Here is a 15,631-nt window from a genome sequence, read left to right on the forward strand (position 1 = left end):
CCCCCCCCGGCGTGGTGGAAAGCTGGACCCCTCCACTGGTGTGGACTAATTGCCTGGGGTTTTTTGGTTTTCTCCCCACCAGAGTGATGAATGTGCGAGTCTCAGGGCAGTACAGGACTTGGACCCAGAGGCGCTGAGGCTCAGGCAGGTCACCCCGGGCTCCTGGGCAGCACCCCCAGGCAAGAGGAGCCTGTTCCTATGTGCCGTGGGCCCTGCAAGGGGCTTGGTGTGGGCGCGGGGGGCTGCTCCCTCCCTTCTTCCCGGAGCGGTCAGCCGGCGATGGGCTCCGCGTGGGGAGGGGCTGCAGCCATTTGCAGCCCGCACGTGTGCTCGGTGCGGGCTGTGGCCGCGTTCACACCGGGCTGTCACGTGTCTGCGCCCGAGCCCTGACAGCTCGTGGGGGGCTGCGCTGGGCAGGGGGTAACGCCGTCGGCGGGTCTCATTTACATGCGATTTGCATATGCAGATGAGGGCGGCGCTGAAGCGGCTCTCTACCGGGGTTGCTGCCTCCTCCATTTCCGCCGCGGAGGGCTTGCAAAGCAGGCGGGGAAGGCCAGGAACACCCCTCCGGGAAGCGGAGTCCGCTGCGGGCAGGTGGCAAAGACCTCTTCACGCCGCGGGCTTCCCCAGCAGTGCCGTGGGGGCGGGGCTGTTCCAGCTCAGCTCGTCCTGTCCCGGACACGTCACGGCAGGGGCAGGCCGGGGCGGGGGTAGTGGCAGAATATGCTGCTGCAGGGAAGTGGGTTCGCCTTGCCTTGTTCTTTCTTCTAATCGCCGAGTCCCGCTACGCCCGGCCCTCGGCGGCAGCGCTGACGGGGTAATGGGGTGCGGGCCCGTGCGGCTGCAGGGTGGGGTTAGGGTCGCTGTGCATCCCCCACTCCCTCTGCAGAGATCTGGGCTGGCACGTGTCTTCCCCCGAGACCTGCCCGGCGCTCCCTCGCCCCTGCCCCACTGCTCCCCTCCCCCTGGGGCTTCCATCCACTCCGCCCCACAACACATCCCCCGCCCCCCCATACACGTCCCTGCAGAGAGCTGCTTTCCAGCCTTTCCGCTGCTTGTGTGCGGGCGTGAAAGTACCCTGGTGCCCCTGTGTCCTGCTCCCACCAGCCCCTTGCACAACTGCACGCTGCCTGCCTGCAAAGGGAAAGCACGGGTTCCCGTCCCTCTAGACACTGTGAATTTGGAACAAACACTATCCCGGGGTCATGCAGCCCAGGATCGGGATTTGCGTTTCCTATTTGGGTGCTCTCCCACCCAATCAGGGAGCAGGGGTGACCCTAACTGTAGGGCAGGGGCAGGAGGGAGCAGCTGATGGGCTGGGAAGGATGGAGAGCTGCGGCTGCCCCATTTCTCCAGCCAGCCCGGTGCCCGCATCCTGCGCTGGGGCTGGAGGGAAAGAAGCACAGCTCCTAGACTGCTCTGAGTGCAGCAGTCGGGAGCATCAGGGCCTGGCAGACCTTGGGCTGGGGCAGGATTACGGTCCCGGGTGTCTGATCCATGGCCAGATTTCTGCTGTCTCCTTTCCCACAGGTGTTCCTGAAGACCGGACACTGCCGACAGGCACCGTGCATGAGTGTACAGAGAGCGAGAGCCCAGGCCCCGGCCAGTGAGATTCCTGCTGGGGAGACGTGGCTGCTGCACTGGAGAGCGTGGCAGCCGGGAGCTAGAGGAGCAGGACCCAGGAGGTGTGCAGGCAGGGCCCGAGGATGCAGAAGATCCTCGTGTCGTCCAAACCGGTACTGCAGTCTGGAGTATCCAAGGTGGTCGGCACCACAGCTAGTAAAGCAACAGCTGCAGGAGGAGACAGTCCAGTGACTTGTGTCATCCAGACCAGAGCCCGTCCAGCACCAAGAGCTTTGGGGGCAGGACGCGATGCAGGCCATGCAGCCCCTTTGTGAGGCCGAGCTGCCCTCCGCGACCTCACAGCTGTCACCGCGGGATGAGCTCCCCACCCCAGAGCCCTGGCGCCAGCTCTTCCGTGGCCTGCGCTACCGGGAAGCCGAGGGCCCCGGGAAGATTTGCAGCCGCCTGCGGGAGCTGTGCCGGCGCTGGCTGGAGCCCCAGCACTGCAGCAAGGAGCAGATGCTGGAGCTGGTGGTGCTGGAGCAGTTCCTGGCCATCCTGCCCCTGGAGATGCGGAGCTGGGTGTGCGGGTGCCGCGTGGAGACGTGTGCCCAGGCCGTGGCCCTGGCCGAGGGGTTTCAGCTGGGGCAGGCGGAGGATGAGAAGCTCCAGGTGAGAGTGTTTGTTTGGTGCCATCTGCACCTCCACGTGTCGGGGGATGTTCCCCCCAGATCCCGGCTCCCCAGCGACACGTATCTCGTCCCCAGGTCACCATGCGTGTGAAGCTCGAGGAAGGGTCCTCAGACCAGCTGCAGCCCCCGGGGGCCCTGCCAGAGCCTGGTGATTCCTGGGTGCAGCAGCCAAAGGCTCATCGTAAGGACAGGCCTCTGGAGGAGGCAGGAAATTGGGAAACCTCAGGGCCCAAGGATGACCTGCCTCATGTCCCCAAAGAGGAGCCCTCGCCCAACCTGGACCCAGGTCCTTACCAGCTTTTTTGATGTACAAGCTTAACATGGGCTTAACACCCAAAGAGTAACAGTTACCTCCCCACACCCCCCACAATTATTAGTGTTGGCGACGGGGTTTATGTCAGTTGAGTTTGGGGGACAACTAAGTAGAAAACAGGGCTGGGAGTGGGGTCGCAGGCTCCAAACAAGCGCTGCACGGGGGGACAGCGAGCGGAGCAGAGCGGGCAGTAGCCGGTGGCTCTTGAATGAGTCCAAGGAGCCAGGGGCAGGTGAGGTGCGGGATGAAGTCCTGGTGTGCAGTTAGGAGCCTGAGCGGCTGTCCTGCGGTTGGGGTGAGCGGCTCCAATGCCTGCCCCTGCCCAAGATAGGGCTGCAAGGTTTGTACCTGTGTGGCTGGGGTGGGACAGGGCTCTGGTCCCTGTGGGTGGTCCAAGGCCCAGGATCTTTCTCACTGCATGCGCCGCTTCTCTCAGAAAGATGCTTTAGGTGACTGGCTCTTGCCGTGCTGCCATGGTCACAACCAGTGATGTAATTGCTGTTCTAATGAACAGTGTTGTAATAATATCAGTCAATAAGAGGCTGGTGCAGGTGATGAGGAAATGAGTCCCCAGTGGCCTCTGGCTGGGCCAGGTGCAGTCCACCCAGGCCTCCTTCCTGCTGCAGATCCCCGGGACAGGGGAGACCTGGGAGCTGTCGGCACGTGGAGGGTCCCCAGGCGGGTACCCCGGACCAGGCCCTTCCCCAGGCAAGGTGAGGAGTGGTGGGTCTCCCCTTTCCAGTGGCAGGAGGCTCCATCCCCCGTGCAGAAATCTCTCTGCCAGAACAGTTTGATGGGTCCGTGCTCCAGCAGGTTGGCAGCTCTTGTTCTCCCGGTGCTCCTGGGAGCATTTCACATGTCCTGGAGTAGACTGACCTTGCAATTTCCTCCTAACCCCAACACGTGGTTTGACCCAGCACCAGCATCCCTCCAGATCCTTTCGCAGCGAGCAATGTTTCGGTGCTGTGATCACCACTGGCGCAAGGGCAGTTCTAGGGGATCGTCTCCAGACTCTTGCCAGTGGGACGATAAGTCTCCCTTCTCCCCCCTCTTCCACACACTGCAGCCTCCAGCTCCCTTCACCCCAGGCCAGTCCAGGAGACGAGCAGGGCTTTCCCCTGCCACCACCGCAGGGCTCACCTGTGCACTCTCTTCCCACCCACAGGTGCCGGGACCCTGAGCAGAGTGGATCAGCAGCCTCCCGAGGAAGGGCCTGTAAACCTGGAGCTGCAGAGACCCTCCCCAGGGAGACGGGGACAGAGCGGCTCCCTGACGCCTGGGCCGGGCCAGTTGCAGGAGGGGCAGGGCAGGCCGGCGAACCAGGGGGAGAGCATGGAGGTGAGCCGGGCACAAGCTGGAGGTGGGGGTGGGAGTGCAGCTGGGGCAGAGCCCAGGAGGAGCCAGGGGTGTTGTCAAGAGTTTGGGGAGCAGAGAGACCTGAAGAGTGAGCAAGGGTGCTGGCACGGGTAGGCCTGGTCAGAGTCCAGCCAGCCAGCACCAGGGAGCCTGGGGCAGTGGTCTCTACAGCTGAGCCCAGCAACTCCTCTCCAGCCTGGCTAGGACTGGGGAGCACATAGGGTCCCCCCAGCCCATCAGTTTGGCAGGAGTGAGCAGCACACCTGGCTGCTGATTATCTGTGTTAGTGTGAGGGGAGGCAGAAGCCAGGATGGATTTGCAGCTTACAACCTACCTGAAACAGAGGCACAGCACAGGTTGTTTCAGTTCCAAACTCATTTGAAAAGTTGGAATTGAAGGATATGCAGAGACCAGACTATTAAATAGAGAGAGTCTTTTGAATACCAAGTGTAGGGGGGCAGCATGGTGGAAAGGGGGACAGTGCTGGGAGAGGGGGTGTAAGTAGAAACCCCCCCACACAAAGGGGACACAGCAGCTAATCCAGTTAATCGGAGAAGACTCCGCAGTCCCTGTGTGGACCGTGCATAACACAACCCAGCCTGCAGATGTTTTCTGGTTGCACAACTCCATGTTCAGGTTTGTGTTGAAGTGTTTGGTCTAAGGACAGCTGCTCTGAGGTCAGCACTGGGAAGTCCAGGGAGGTGAAAGTGTCCTGCCACAAGCCTTTCTCTCTTCCTGGACCAGATGTCACCAGCAAGGCCAGGGGGTGGGGTGGGGTGCAGGGTGGGCACCAGCAGGGGTGGGGGCGGGGGGCTATGGATTTGGAGCAATTTTTTGTTTTATGAGAGAATTTGCACTTCTTCAACCGAGAAAGCCAGGTTCCCTTCATATCATGTTTCAGCTGAGTAGCTTACCCGTCTGTCCTGGCTAAGCGTGCAAAGGGCTGTAGTGCAGAGTGAGTGCAGACAGGACCATGGGGGCAGTGGGGACAGGAGACACTGATGCTGTAACACTTGTGCCGGCAGCTCCTGGAGGTGTTCAAGGATGTGGCAGTGTATTTCACACGGGAGGAGTGGGAGCTGCTGGAAGAGGAGGAAAAGGGGCTTTACCGGGACCAGATGCTGAGGAACCACCAAGCCCTCCTTTCCCTGGGTAAAGCTCTGGTTCTTGCTTTGCCCTGGAGCCATGTGAGCTCTGAAGTGGCGTTGTCTTCTCCCGGCTTTTAACAGTGTCATCCTAATGGACATTTGGCCGGTGGCTTAAATCGCTTTGCTTCCCCCTGCTCTGTCTATGATCAGACCTCTCACATCTCATACTTGTATATATTCCTGCTTCATTTGATCCAGATGCCTTCCCTGGAGTCTTCCCAGTTGATAACATGATTTACCTTTGCCTTCTCTCCATGATCATATCATTTGCCATTCATTGTGCCTAAAAATGCATTAACAGCTGTTCCTTGGGCAGTTATTCTGATTTTCCCCCCTCTCTCACCTAGTGTGTCCTGTCCAAACTCATTTTCACTCATTTGCCTGGAATTGCATTGGTGTTTGCTTCCTATGACCATATATCCACTACCTGATTGAAAAGGACCATCCTCTTCCCCCTGCTATGCCTTCCCTTTCAGCCTAAATGTCCGTCCTCTCTTGTCCTTCAAGTCCTTAATATAATCCGTGAGTTCATTGGCTCCATTCCCCAAATTTCAGTTGCTTATTCTGCATCCAGTACCAATTGATAAATTCTCTTTAACCACTGCCCAAGCAGGATATGGAGGCCCTTCCCCTGACTTGATCAGCCGCATCCAGCGAGGAAAGGTGGAGCTCTGGGTCTGTGATGATGAGGACCGTGGGGCGATCTTGAGCTCGGAGGACCTGCAGCCAGGTGAGTTGTGGCTGTCCCCTCCACCCGACTCCCCTCTCACAAATGCTCCATGCCCAGGGTGAAAGCGAGCCTGGAAACTGCAGACCTGCCCTGTGCTGCCATTTCAGGGCGCTGACCTCAAATAGCTTGTGCTGTCATGTGTATAGACGAGTGTTGTCCCACCCCCTAAAATTCAAACTGTAGAAACTGTTACCAACAGGATTGTTTTCGCCAAAGACCCCCAATGTTTGACATGGCCGCTTGCTGATTTTAATATCAAGTAAACCTTAATAGAAATTATTACAAGTTTTGTCCCTATAATACAACCCGACAAGTGGCTTCATTAGACATTACAGCAGGGACCTTTGGTGGTGCTGGCTGAGTGTGGGAGATGTTTGTTTCTGGCTTTCCTGCTGTTCAAGTAGAAATTGCACAACAGCTCCCGAACTCCCCAGAGTAAGAGCATGCACACAACACCCTCTTCCTTTGTTTGTCCATTACTTTAACAACTTTCTCATGCCAAATTGCCTAATCCTCAAGTTCCTTACCAGCCGAACAGTTTTTCACCAGCAATAATTATAGCTAAGTCTTTTAATCTCTACCAGTACTCAAATGATGGTTTTCTTTAATATTTAAGATGGCTTTCTGGATCAGACAAACATCCCATGATCAGGGTTTTTGGGGATCACACATGTTCTCGGGAATCGTGCCCTTTCTATATAATGGGCAATGCTTTCCTTGTTGTTTCAAATGGATTGCTTGTTGTCACGGGAGCACTCCCAGTGCCCCTCTGCCCTGCAAGATGCTGGAGAGATGCTAAGGGTCAAAAGGGAAGGAACAAAAGGATGAGAATACAAACAAACATGACTGATATGTTTGAGGCCCAGGAGGCCATGCTCCAGGCATGTACCATTTTCTGTAGCCACTTCACAGATATTCCAGAACCCATCCAGAACTTGTGCTTACATTTCATGTCTAGCATAGTTAACATCACAGCCACTTACAGCAATAACGGTACACAAACACAGCTGCGCAAGCAAGACAATGACTATGCAGAACGCAGTGAAGCTCGAATCCTCTTTGTACCAAGGGAACTTCTTGATGGTTCACTGCTGGTCCACATCCTGGAAAAAACAAAGACAAAAAAAGGGAAGGGATAAACCCACTTTAAGTTTGTTCGTGTCATGGGATCACTTTTGACACTGTGGCTGGTTTGAACCCTTGCCCTGGCCCTGCTGGAGCGCCTTCACAGATTCCACTCTTTGCAGCTGCAGAGGCTGGGTTTTTTTTGCAATCTTTTCTATTTCAAGTGACAGCTGCTGCAAGGTGTACCCTGCCACACACTTTCCCTCCTTGCCTTTCACAAGGGGTTTTCTGTTGGGTTAGACTCCTCCTATCCTTTTCCCAGCCAAGAGTAACCCACAAGGCAGTGGGAGCCAAGGTTTTCAGGAGCCCTGCACTTGCCTTTCTCAGGAGAAGCAACGTGGCATTTTGTAGAGACTGCCTTGCCACAAGTACCTCCACCACACTAACCAGTCCCAGGAAGGTATAGTATTCGGGCCTTACCCCGGACTAATCTTTAGGCTCTTCTGCCCTGGTTATCTTCACCCCTCATGGGCAGTCTCTCACTTCTGGGCTTTTTCACCCCCGAGGCTGTTCTTGTTGGACAAGAGAGAGGCTGGGGCTGTCCCTGGTGTCTCCTGGTCCGGTTGACCTGGAACACCGGATGTGTGTAATCCTGGTCTCAGGCTGCATGAAGTGGGTGGGTGGAGTGGGTGGGATTCAGAAGATTTCATGCTGTGGGGGGAAATGAATCCCCCACTGTTTGCACCCAAATCTGTCCTGTCCCATTTCCTCTCTGGGGCCCCGAGTGTCACAAAGCCTGAGGCTCAGCCCAGAGTCCGTGTGCGGGTTCGTGCCAAGGCCTTTGTCCCAGTGCAGCTGTCTGTGATGTGGAGGCTGCCTGGGATTCATTAGCAGAGGAAAGCTCCATGGGCTCATTCCCTGCACCAGACATTGCCCCAGAAACAGGTAGGAAGCAGATCACTGCTCTCAATCCTCCACTCCCAGATCATTTCTTGGAGCAAGCATTGCAGATGGGTCTCACCAAAACACTGGCGCTTGTGGAGCGTGCCAGCCCAGTCAGGTGGAGGGCTCAGCACCATCTCCCCCTGGACCCACCAGTGCTGTGGGATACAGCAGCCCTTTGAGAGCCTCATTTTTCCTTTTAGCAGATCCCTCTGGTCTCATCCTCAACCTCTTAAAACATACATGAACCTATTCAGGTACCGTCCAAACGCACATGTCCCACATGTTTTTTGGATCAGGGCCTGAGGTGATGGGGCTGAGATCTGGGCCCGAAACCTTGAGAGTCTGACTCCTAACTCCACCGAGTAGGGAAGATGAGACTGGCACGGGGACCTGGCACTGACTCACCCTGGGCATTTGGGCCTGTGGCCGAAAAACCTAGTTTTCTTGAGGAAACACAAGTGCCAAGTCCTGCCCTGCTCTGAGACCCATCCCAGGAGAAGGAATAGCAGTGCTTGCCCCTTGGCAGGAAGGCAGGGACTAATCTGGTGTTTCTTCCTCCCATGCAGGACATGCCTGGTTGCTGAGCAGAACTGAGGAGCAGGCTGCTGAGGAAGGGCCTGGAAAGCTGGAGCCACCATGGGCTTCCCTGTTGAGTATGGGCGAGTTGTATTCCCTGAGCACAGAGAAGGACCAAGGCCACAAGGGTCAGGGGATGACCCCAAAGCAGGAGAATGTAGCAGTGAATGTGGTCCCATCTCTAGTTGGACATTGGAGTGAAGAGGGGAAAGAAGCCAGTAAAAGGCCAAAGTGCAGGGATGAGTATGTCATGCTGAGACACCTGAAGAGGAAAAAAGCAAAGGTGCACTGGAGAGAGACACTGCATGCAAACCAAGGCAGTGTGGGGGGCCTCAGAGGGAAGCAGGAGCTCACTGCCAAGCCCAGGTGGAGAGCCTACCCCTGCCCTCAGTGCAGGAAAAGCTTTAGCTGCCCCTTGCTTCTGGCTCTGCACAAGATAAGGCACGCTGGGGAGAAGCCCCATGTACACGCCACGTGTGGGAAGACCTTCACCTGCCTCTCGACCCTGGCTGCTCACCACCAGATCCATTCTGGACAGCTCCCCCACCGCTTCACCAAAAGGGGGAAGAGCATTGTGCTGCTCAAAAACCAGGTTGTGCACAGGAAGAAGCATCAGTACCGCTGTGTCACATGTGGTAAGACCTTCACCCATTTTTTCTCCCTGGTTCAGCACCGGCGCATGCACTTGGGGAGGAAGACACACCGCTGCAACGAGTGCAGGAAGAACTTCATCAGCTGGCAAGGCCTGTCCCAGCACCGGTGTGTGTGGAGGAGGCAGCAGCCACACTGCTGCACGAAGTGTGGGAAGAGCTTCAGGCAGCCCTCCAGCCTGGCCAGGCACAGGTGCATGCAGACACAGGAGAAGCCTCATCATTGCTCTGTGTGTGGGAAGAGCTTCATCTCCTCTTCCAAGCTGGCCCAACACCAGGTTGTCCACACAGGGCAGAAGCTACATCAGTGCTCTGCATGTGGGAAGAGCTTCACCCACTCCTCCACCCTGACGTTGCACCAGCACATCCACACAGGGGAGAAGCCACATCAGTGCTCTGAGTGTGGGAAGAGCTTCAGTTATGCTTCTGAGCTAGCCCGGCACCGGCGCGTCCACACAGGGGAGAAGCCATATAAGTGCTCCGAGTGTGGGAAGAGCTTCACTTATTCCTCCTCCCTGTCCAAGCACAAGCGCATTCACATGGGAGAGAAGCCATATCAGTGCTCTGAGTGTGGGAAGAGCTTCACTTATTCCTCCTCCCTGGCCAAGCACAAGTGTATTCACATGGGAGAGAAGCCATATCAGTGCTCTGAGTGTGGGAAGAGCTTCACTTATTCCACCTCCCTGGCCAAGCACAAGCACATTCACATGGGAGAGAAGCCATATCAGTGCTCCGAGTGTGGGAAGAGTTTCATTTATTCCTCCCACCTGACCAAGCACCTGCGTGTCCACACAGGGGAGAAGCCATATCAGTGCTCTGAGTGTGGGAAGAGCTTCAGTTATTCCTCCTCCCTGGCCTGCCACCAGCGTACTCACACAGGAGAGAAGCCATATCAGTGCTTTGAGTGTGGGAAGAGCTTCAGTTATTCCTCCCACTTGGCCCAGCACCAGCGCATGCACACGGGGGAGAAGCCATATCAGTGCTCTGAGTGTGGGAAGAGCTTCAGTTATTCTTCTTCCCTGGCCAAGCACAAGCTCATTCACACGGGAGAGAAAACATATCAGTGCTCTGAGTGTGGGAAAAGCTTTACTTGCTCCTCTGGCCTGGCTCAGCACCGACGCATCCACACAGGGTTGAAGACGCATCAGTGCTCTGTGTGTGGGAAGAGCTTCACCCACTCCTCCCACCTGGCCCAACACCAGCGTGTCCACACAGGGGAGAAGCCATATCAATGCTCTGAGTGTGGGAAGAGTTTCAGCCTCCTCTCCAGCCTGGCCCGGCACCAGCGCATCCACACCGGGGAGAAGCCATATCAGTGCTCTGTGTGTGGGAAGAGCTTCACCCAAGCCTTCTCCCTGGCCAAGCACCAGTGCATCCACACAGGGGAGAAGCCATATCAGTGCTCTGAGTGTGGGAAGAATTTCAGCATCCTCTCCAGCCTGGCCCAGCACCAACGCGTCCACACAGGGGAGAAGCCATATCAGTGCAATGAGTGTGGGAAGAGTTTCAGCGTCCTCTCCAGCCTGGCCCGGCACCAGCGCATGCACAAAGGGGAGAAGCCACATCATTGCTCTTAGTGTAGGCAGAGCTTCAGCTACTCCTGCAGCCTGTGCTGAACACCGGTGCATCTACACGGGGGAGAAGCTACATGGGTGCTCTGAGTATTGGAAAAGCTTCACCCATTTCTCCCACCCCTACTGGAATCAGCACATCCACACCCAGAAGCATCCCTAATTCTGCCAGCAGTGCAGGAAGGCCTTGGAGATGTCTGCCTGCTCAGCACCCACCAGTGGTGCATTCAGACAAGCATCCTCTTGCTGGTGGCCTGCAGAAAGAGTTCCCCCAGGCTTTGTCCCTTGTAGGGTACAGTGGGAGTCCAGATCCCAGACGCTGGCCCCAAGGTATGGTTGTGTGTGGGGGCTAAGAGGAAACACCTCAGGCAGCGGTCAGCCCCAGTGTGGGGGGAGGAGATGAGGAGGAGATGATCTTTGCATCAGCCTTGGAGCCTGTGCATTCCCCATCATTCTCTAACAGTACTCTCAGGGGAAGACGTGCCTTCACGCCAGGGTGCCCTCTCCCAGACGTCTGACTTCAGATGACACCCAGGCACTTTCCTTGGCTGCCTCCCAGCTTTCTCCTTCCTCCTGGTCGAGGGGTTCTGGTATATGAGCCCCTGAGTTGCAGGGAGGAGTGCATTTATGGCTGGGGAAGCATTCCCTACCCTCCTTCCTGACCTCGCCTTTCCTCACCACCACATCACCCCTCTTCCAGACCTGCCCATGCCCAGTGGGGTCTGCAACGAGCTGCTTCTGCCACCTCTCGAGCCTTTTTAGCCTGTTTTGCTTTTCGGCCTTAGCAGAAACATGCATCACGGGGTGCATGCTACTCCCCTGCCCTCCTCCTCTTCATTGCATTCTCTTTCATGCATTCCCTGCTACTAAAGCCCCAGAACTGGACATGCTACCCCTGCGTTTGATCTCTGTGTCCTCTTCCAAGCCATGCAATGGGAACAGACCAGGGCCCACAACCCTTTCCAGCTTGGGCAGGTATTAGGGTCAGGACAGGTGGTGTGTGCTGGGCCTGGGGTGGGGCATTGGGCACAGGGTGTCCAGCCAAGCATGAGGGAATCGGGCTGAGTTTGTCCCCTCTGGGGGTTGGTGGGTTGCAGCAGCAGCTCCTGTTATGTCAGGGGCAGGGCTGGAGCTTGGGGCTTCATGTGGGAGATGTAGCTTCTCCACTGAAGCTCTGCCCATGCCCTGCAGCTGGGGAGTGCCAGATGGGGTGGGGGGTCTGCACTGACCTAATGCAGATGCTGGTGTGTGTCCCATGTGGGATCTGTGTTCACCTGGGGCAGGTGTGAAGGGAGGCAGGGTAGGTAGAGGTGATACCTCATTGCCCTGCAGGGGGCATCATCACTGGGGGGACACAACTCCACCTGGGGTATGTATGAGGTACATCTACAGGGGGGTCCACACTTGGGGCTGTAATGGGTCAGAGGGTGCTATACTGCCATTGTGCAACATAGGGTGCCTGTGGTCACCTGGGGCAGATGTGGGCTGGGCTGTCATGGGTAGGCAGATGGGTGGACCCCCATCTCTTCCCCTCTCTCCTACTTGCAATCCCCAGCCCTGTGCCCAAAAAAGCCCAAGACCAACTGGTGACCCCACTCCCTGAAACCCTAGGGGATCTCCAGGGGAGCTTGGCTCCTTCCCAGAGGTTCCTCATGAGCACCAGGATGGATCTGATCCCCTGGTCAGGCCAGTACAGACTGGGGAGCTTTGCCTGCCTTTGTAGTGTGATTCCAGCCTCTGCCTGGGATCCCTGGGGTGTGGATTACCAACCTGTCGCAGCAGCAGGAGGATGAGCACCGTGGCCCCACTGCTTTTCCTGGGGCAGGACCAGGTGTGATGTCTGCTCCTGTCAGGCTTGTGGCAGTTTGTCTAAGAAGTGCGATGAGGGTTTGTCTGGGCTGGTCTGGACAGAGCTGATGCTGACTCAGGCAGTGGCTGGACTGGAGGTGAGCTCTGCAGGCCCCCTCAGCCCCTCTCTCCCAGGATTTCCATGATGAGAACTGTGGCGGGCCCGTAGGGGGCACTCCTGCGTTGAGCCCACCACCCCCCTGTGCCCACCCACCATCCAGGCTCCGAGTGCCTCCCTGGGGTGCCTCCCGTCCAGCTGACTCCTTCCTTGGAGCACACCCGCCAGCCTGGGGTTCCCGCTGCCACCATCCAAGGCTCTGGACTCAATTCTGGCTCTGCGCACCTTGGAGAACACAGGCCTGATCGTCCAGTGGGTACTAGACCCAATACAGGCACTTGGGGCACTTCCCCAAGTCAGGGGCTTATTAGGAAAGTCTCCCTTAGTCCACAGACCTAATGGGCCTCCTCGGCATAATTTAGACCCACAACTCAATAAGTCTCCCACACCGGTCACAAGAATTTTATTGATTTCAGGGGATAGGGTAGTGCATCAGCAGATGCATGATGAATAGGTCCAAGGAGGTGATACTTCCCCTCTATTGGGCGCTGGTCAGACCGCAGTTGGAGTACTGCGTGCAATTCTGGGCGCCGCACTTCAAGAAGGATGCGGATAACCTGGAAAGGGTCCAGAGAAGGGCCACTCGTATGGTTAAGGGCCTACAGACCAAGCCCTGTGTGGAGAGACTAGAGAAACTGGATCTTTTCAGCCTCCGCAAGAGAAGGTTGAGAGGCGATCTTGTGGCTCCCTATAAGTTCATCACGGGGGCACAGAAGGGAATTGGTGAGGTTTTATTCACCAAGGCGCCCCCAGGGGTTACAAGAAATAATGGCCACAAGCTAGCAGAGAGCAGATTTAGATAGGACATTAGGAAGAACTTCTTCACAGTTCGAGTGGCCAGGGTCTGGAATGGGCTCCCAAGGGAGGTGGTGCTCTCCCCTACCCTGGGGGTCTTCAAGAGGAGGTTAGATGAGTATCTAGCTGGGCTCACCTAGACCCAGCACTCTTTCCTGCTTATGCAGGAGGTCAGACTCGATGATCTATTGAGGTCCCTTCTGACCCTAACATCTATGAATCTATGAAACAGGGTAAAAGGTAGAGCAGTATCAGAGGAATCCCATAGAGCAAACTAGAATGGCTGAGGTACCCTTTTGATCTCGCATCTGAGTTACTGTAAGTTAAATATCTAGTCAGATCTCGAGTAGCTTACTCACACGCATCACCCAGAGATGGGTGGAGTTTCCCTCTGGAGGCAGGTCACTCTTTGAGCATGCGGTTATGAGGAGACAGCCAGTTTCAGATGGTGAAGCTCCTCTCCCAGTTTCAGATTCACCTGGATGACCGCCTGGCTAATGGCTGCCTTCTTCCTGGACCGGGCCTTTAAATAACCTTTCTGACCTCAGCAGCCTGGTCCAATCGAAGCTGCCAGTGCTGGCCACAAGCCAATCAATTTAAAAAGCAACACTGGCTACCTGGGCAGGTGAGCGGGGCTTTTCCCTGTGCCCCCCTCCCCCCAGGTGACCAGAGCATCCTCCTCTCAGGCACTAGGCTTTTGTCATGTAGACAGGGAGGGAGATCCCTGCCCTGAGGAATTCAACACCAGCCTCTCACACTGGCATAGACAGAGCTCTGGAGAGGGGCACCCCCTCCCCCTCCTTTAAAAGCTCGGACACAGGGCCTCTCAGGGCCCTGTGTCCGGGCATGTCAGGTCAGGGAGTTTCCATGGGATGCCAGAAGAAGAGGAAAAAAAAAGAAAACTTGAAATGAGTTATCACAATAACACACAGAAACCATAAAACCTGATGGGCAGTCTTACACTGGTGATCTCCTCACTAGTCCTGAGTCCAGAGGACCCACTACCCAGAGTTCTTTCATGACAAGGCAGCTGCTATCACATTCTGGCTTCCCTTGATGTGCTCAACAGTGAAGTTGAACTCTTGAAGCTGCCAGGTCCATCGCTGCAGCTTGGCATTAGTGTTTTGCATGGTCTGCAACCACTGCAGTGGGGCATGGTCCGACAGGACGGTGAACCGTTGTCCCCAAAAATGGGGCTTCAGCTTGTTCAGGACCCAGACAATGGCCAAGCACTCCTTCTCGATGGAGGACAGGTTCCGCTCCCGAGGGATTAGCTTCCAGCTGAGGTACGCTACAGGGTGCCGTGTCTCCTGGTGCTCCTGTAAGAGTACAGCTCCCAGTCCTACATTGGAGGCATCCATTGCCATGTAGAAGGGTTTATCATGGAGCGGTGCCTTCAGGATTGGTTGTTTGACCAGGGCAGCCTTGAGGGTGTCAAATGCTTCCTGGCACCCCTGCTTCCAGACCACCGGGTCTGGGCTGCCCTTCTTGGTCAGCTCGTGCAGTGGGGCTGCGGTTGCTCCAAACCCAGGGAAAAACCGTCTGTAATATCCAGCCAGGCCAAGGAAGGCTCTGATTAGCTTCTTGGTTTGTGGAGATGGCCAGTTTTTGATGGCCTTGATCTTGTCCCACAAGGGAGCAATATGACCTCCACCCACACGATGACCCAAGTAGACTACCTCAGATAGTGCCCACTGGCACTTTCTGGCTTTAACAGTAAGACCAGCTTGCTTGCGTTTGCCTAACACGGTGGTCAGGTGAATTAGGTGCAACTTGAAATCCTGACTGAAGATGGCAACGTCATTGATGTAAGCCATGGCTAACTGCTCACATCCTTGCAGCAGATTATTGATCAGTCTCTGGAAAGAGGCGGGAGAGTTGCGCATACCGAAAGGTAAAACTGTGAACTCATAGAGCCCCATAGGTGTGGTAAAGGCAGACTTGGCTATGGCATCCGGGTCCAGGGCCATCTGCCAAAATCCTTTAGACCGATCGAGAGTAGAGATCACCTTGGCTGGGCCCAGGCGATCCAGCAGCGTGTCCATCCTGGGCATAGGGTACGCATCAGGGGTGGTAATGGCATTCAGCTTCCGGTAGTCCACACAGAACCAGATGGCCCCATCCTGCTTCTGGACGAGTACCCCCGGACTGGCCCAGGGACTCGTTGAAGGCTGGATTACCCCCAACTCTTCCATCTCTGCTATCTCCCATTTTATTTCTTGCCTCACCTTCTCATTGACTGGGTAATGTCAGGAGTATAT

At 56.1% G+C, this 15,631-nt stretch overlaps 1 protein-coding gene across 1 annotated transcript; it reads left to right on the plus strand.

The window, feature by feature from the left end:
- Positions 1–728: 728 nt before the first annotated feature.
- Positions 729–11,501, plus strand: LOC102564261 (zinc finger protein 665). The gene is made up of 7 exons (XM_059725451.1): positions 729–817; positions 1,531–2,235; positions 2,331–2,541; positions 3,734–3,906; positions 4,950–5,076; positions 5,683–5,802; positions 8,379–11,501. Exons 2-7 carry the CDS (start codon positions 1,873–1,875, stop codon positions 10,613–10,615), a joined length of 3,231 nt encoding a protein of 1,076 aa, XP_059581434.1. The 5' UTR covers positions 729–817; positions 1,531–1,872; the 3' UTR covers positions 10,616–11,501.
- Positions 11,502–15,631: the final 4,130 nt, after the last annotated feature.

This window comes from Alligator mississippiensis, chromosome 1 (assembly GCF_030867095.1).
Source record: "Alligator mississippiensis isolate rAllMis1 chromosome 1, rAllMis1, whole genome shotgun sequence".
In the NCBI taxonomy this organism is placed as follows: domain Eukaryota; kingdom Metazoa; phylum Chordata; order Crocodylia; family Alligatoridae; genus Alligator; species Alligator mississippiensis.

What these genes read in the sequence shown, in the direction of transcription:
- LOC102564261 (XM_059725451.1), top strand. Translation starts at nt 1,873, where the DNA reads ATGCAGGCCATGCAGCCCCTTTGTGAGGCCGAGCTGCCCTCCGCGACC. An exon ending in CGGAGGATGAGAAGCTCCAG is followed by an intron (nt 2,236 to 2,330) that starts GTGAGAGTGTTT and finishes TCTCGTCCCCAG; the next exon opens with GTCACCATGCGTGTGAAGCT. An exon ending in ACCAGGGGGAGAGCATGGAG is followed by an intron (nt 3,907 to 4,949) that starts GTGAGCCGGGCA and finishes TTGTGCCGGCAG; the next exon opens with CTCCTGGAGGTGTTCAAGGA.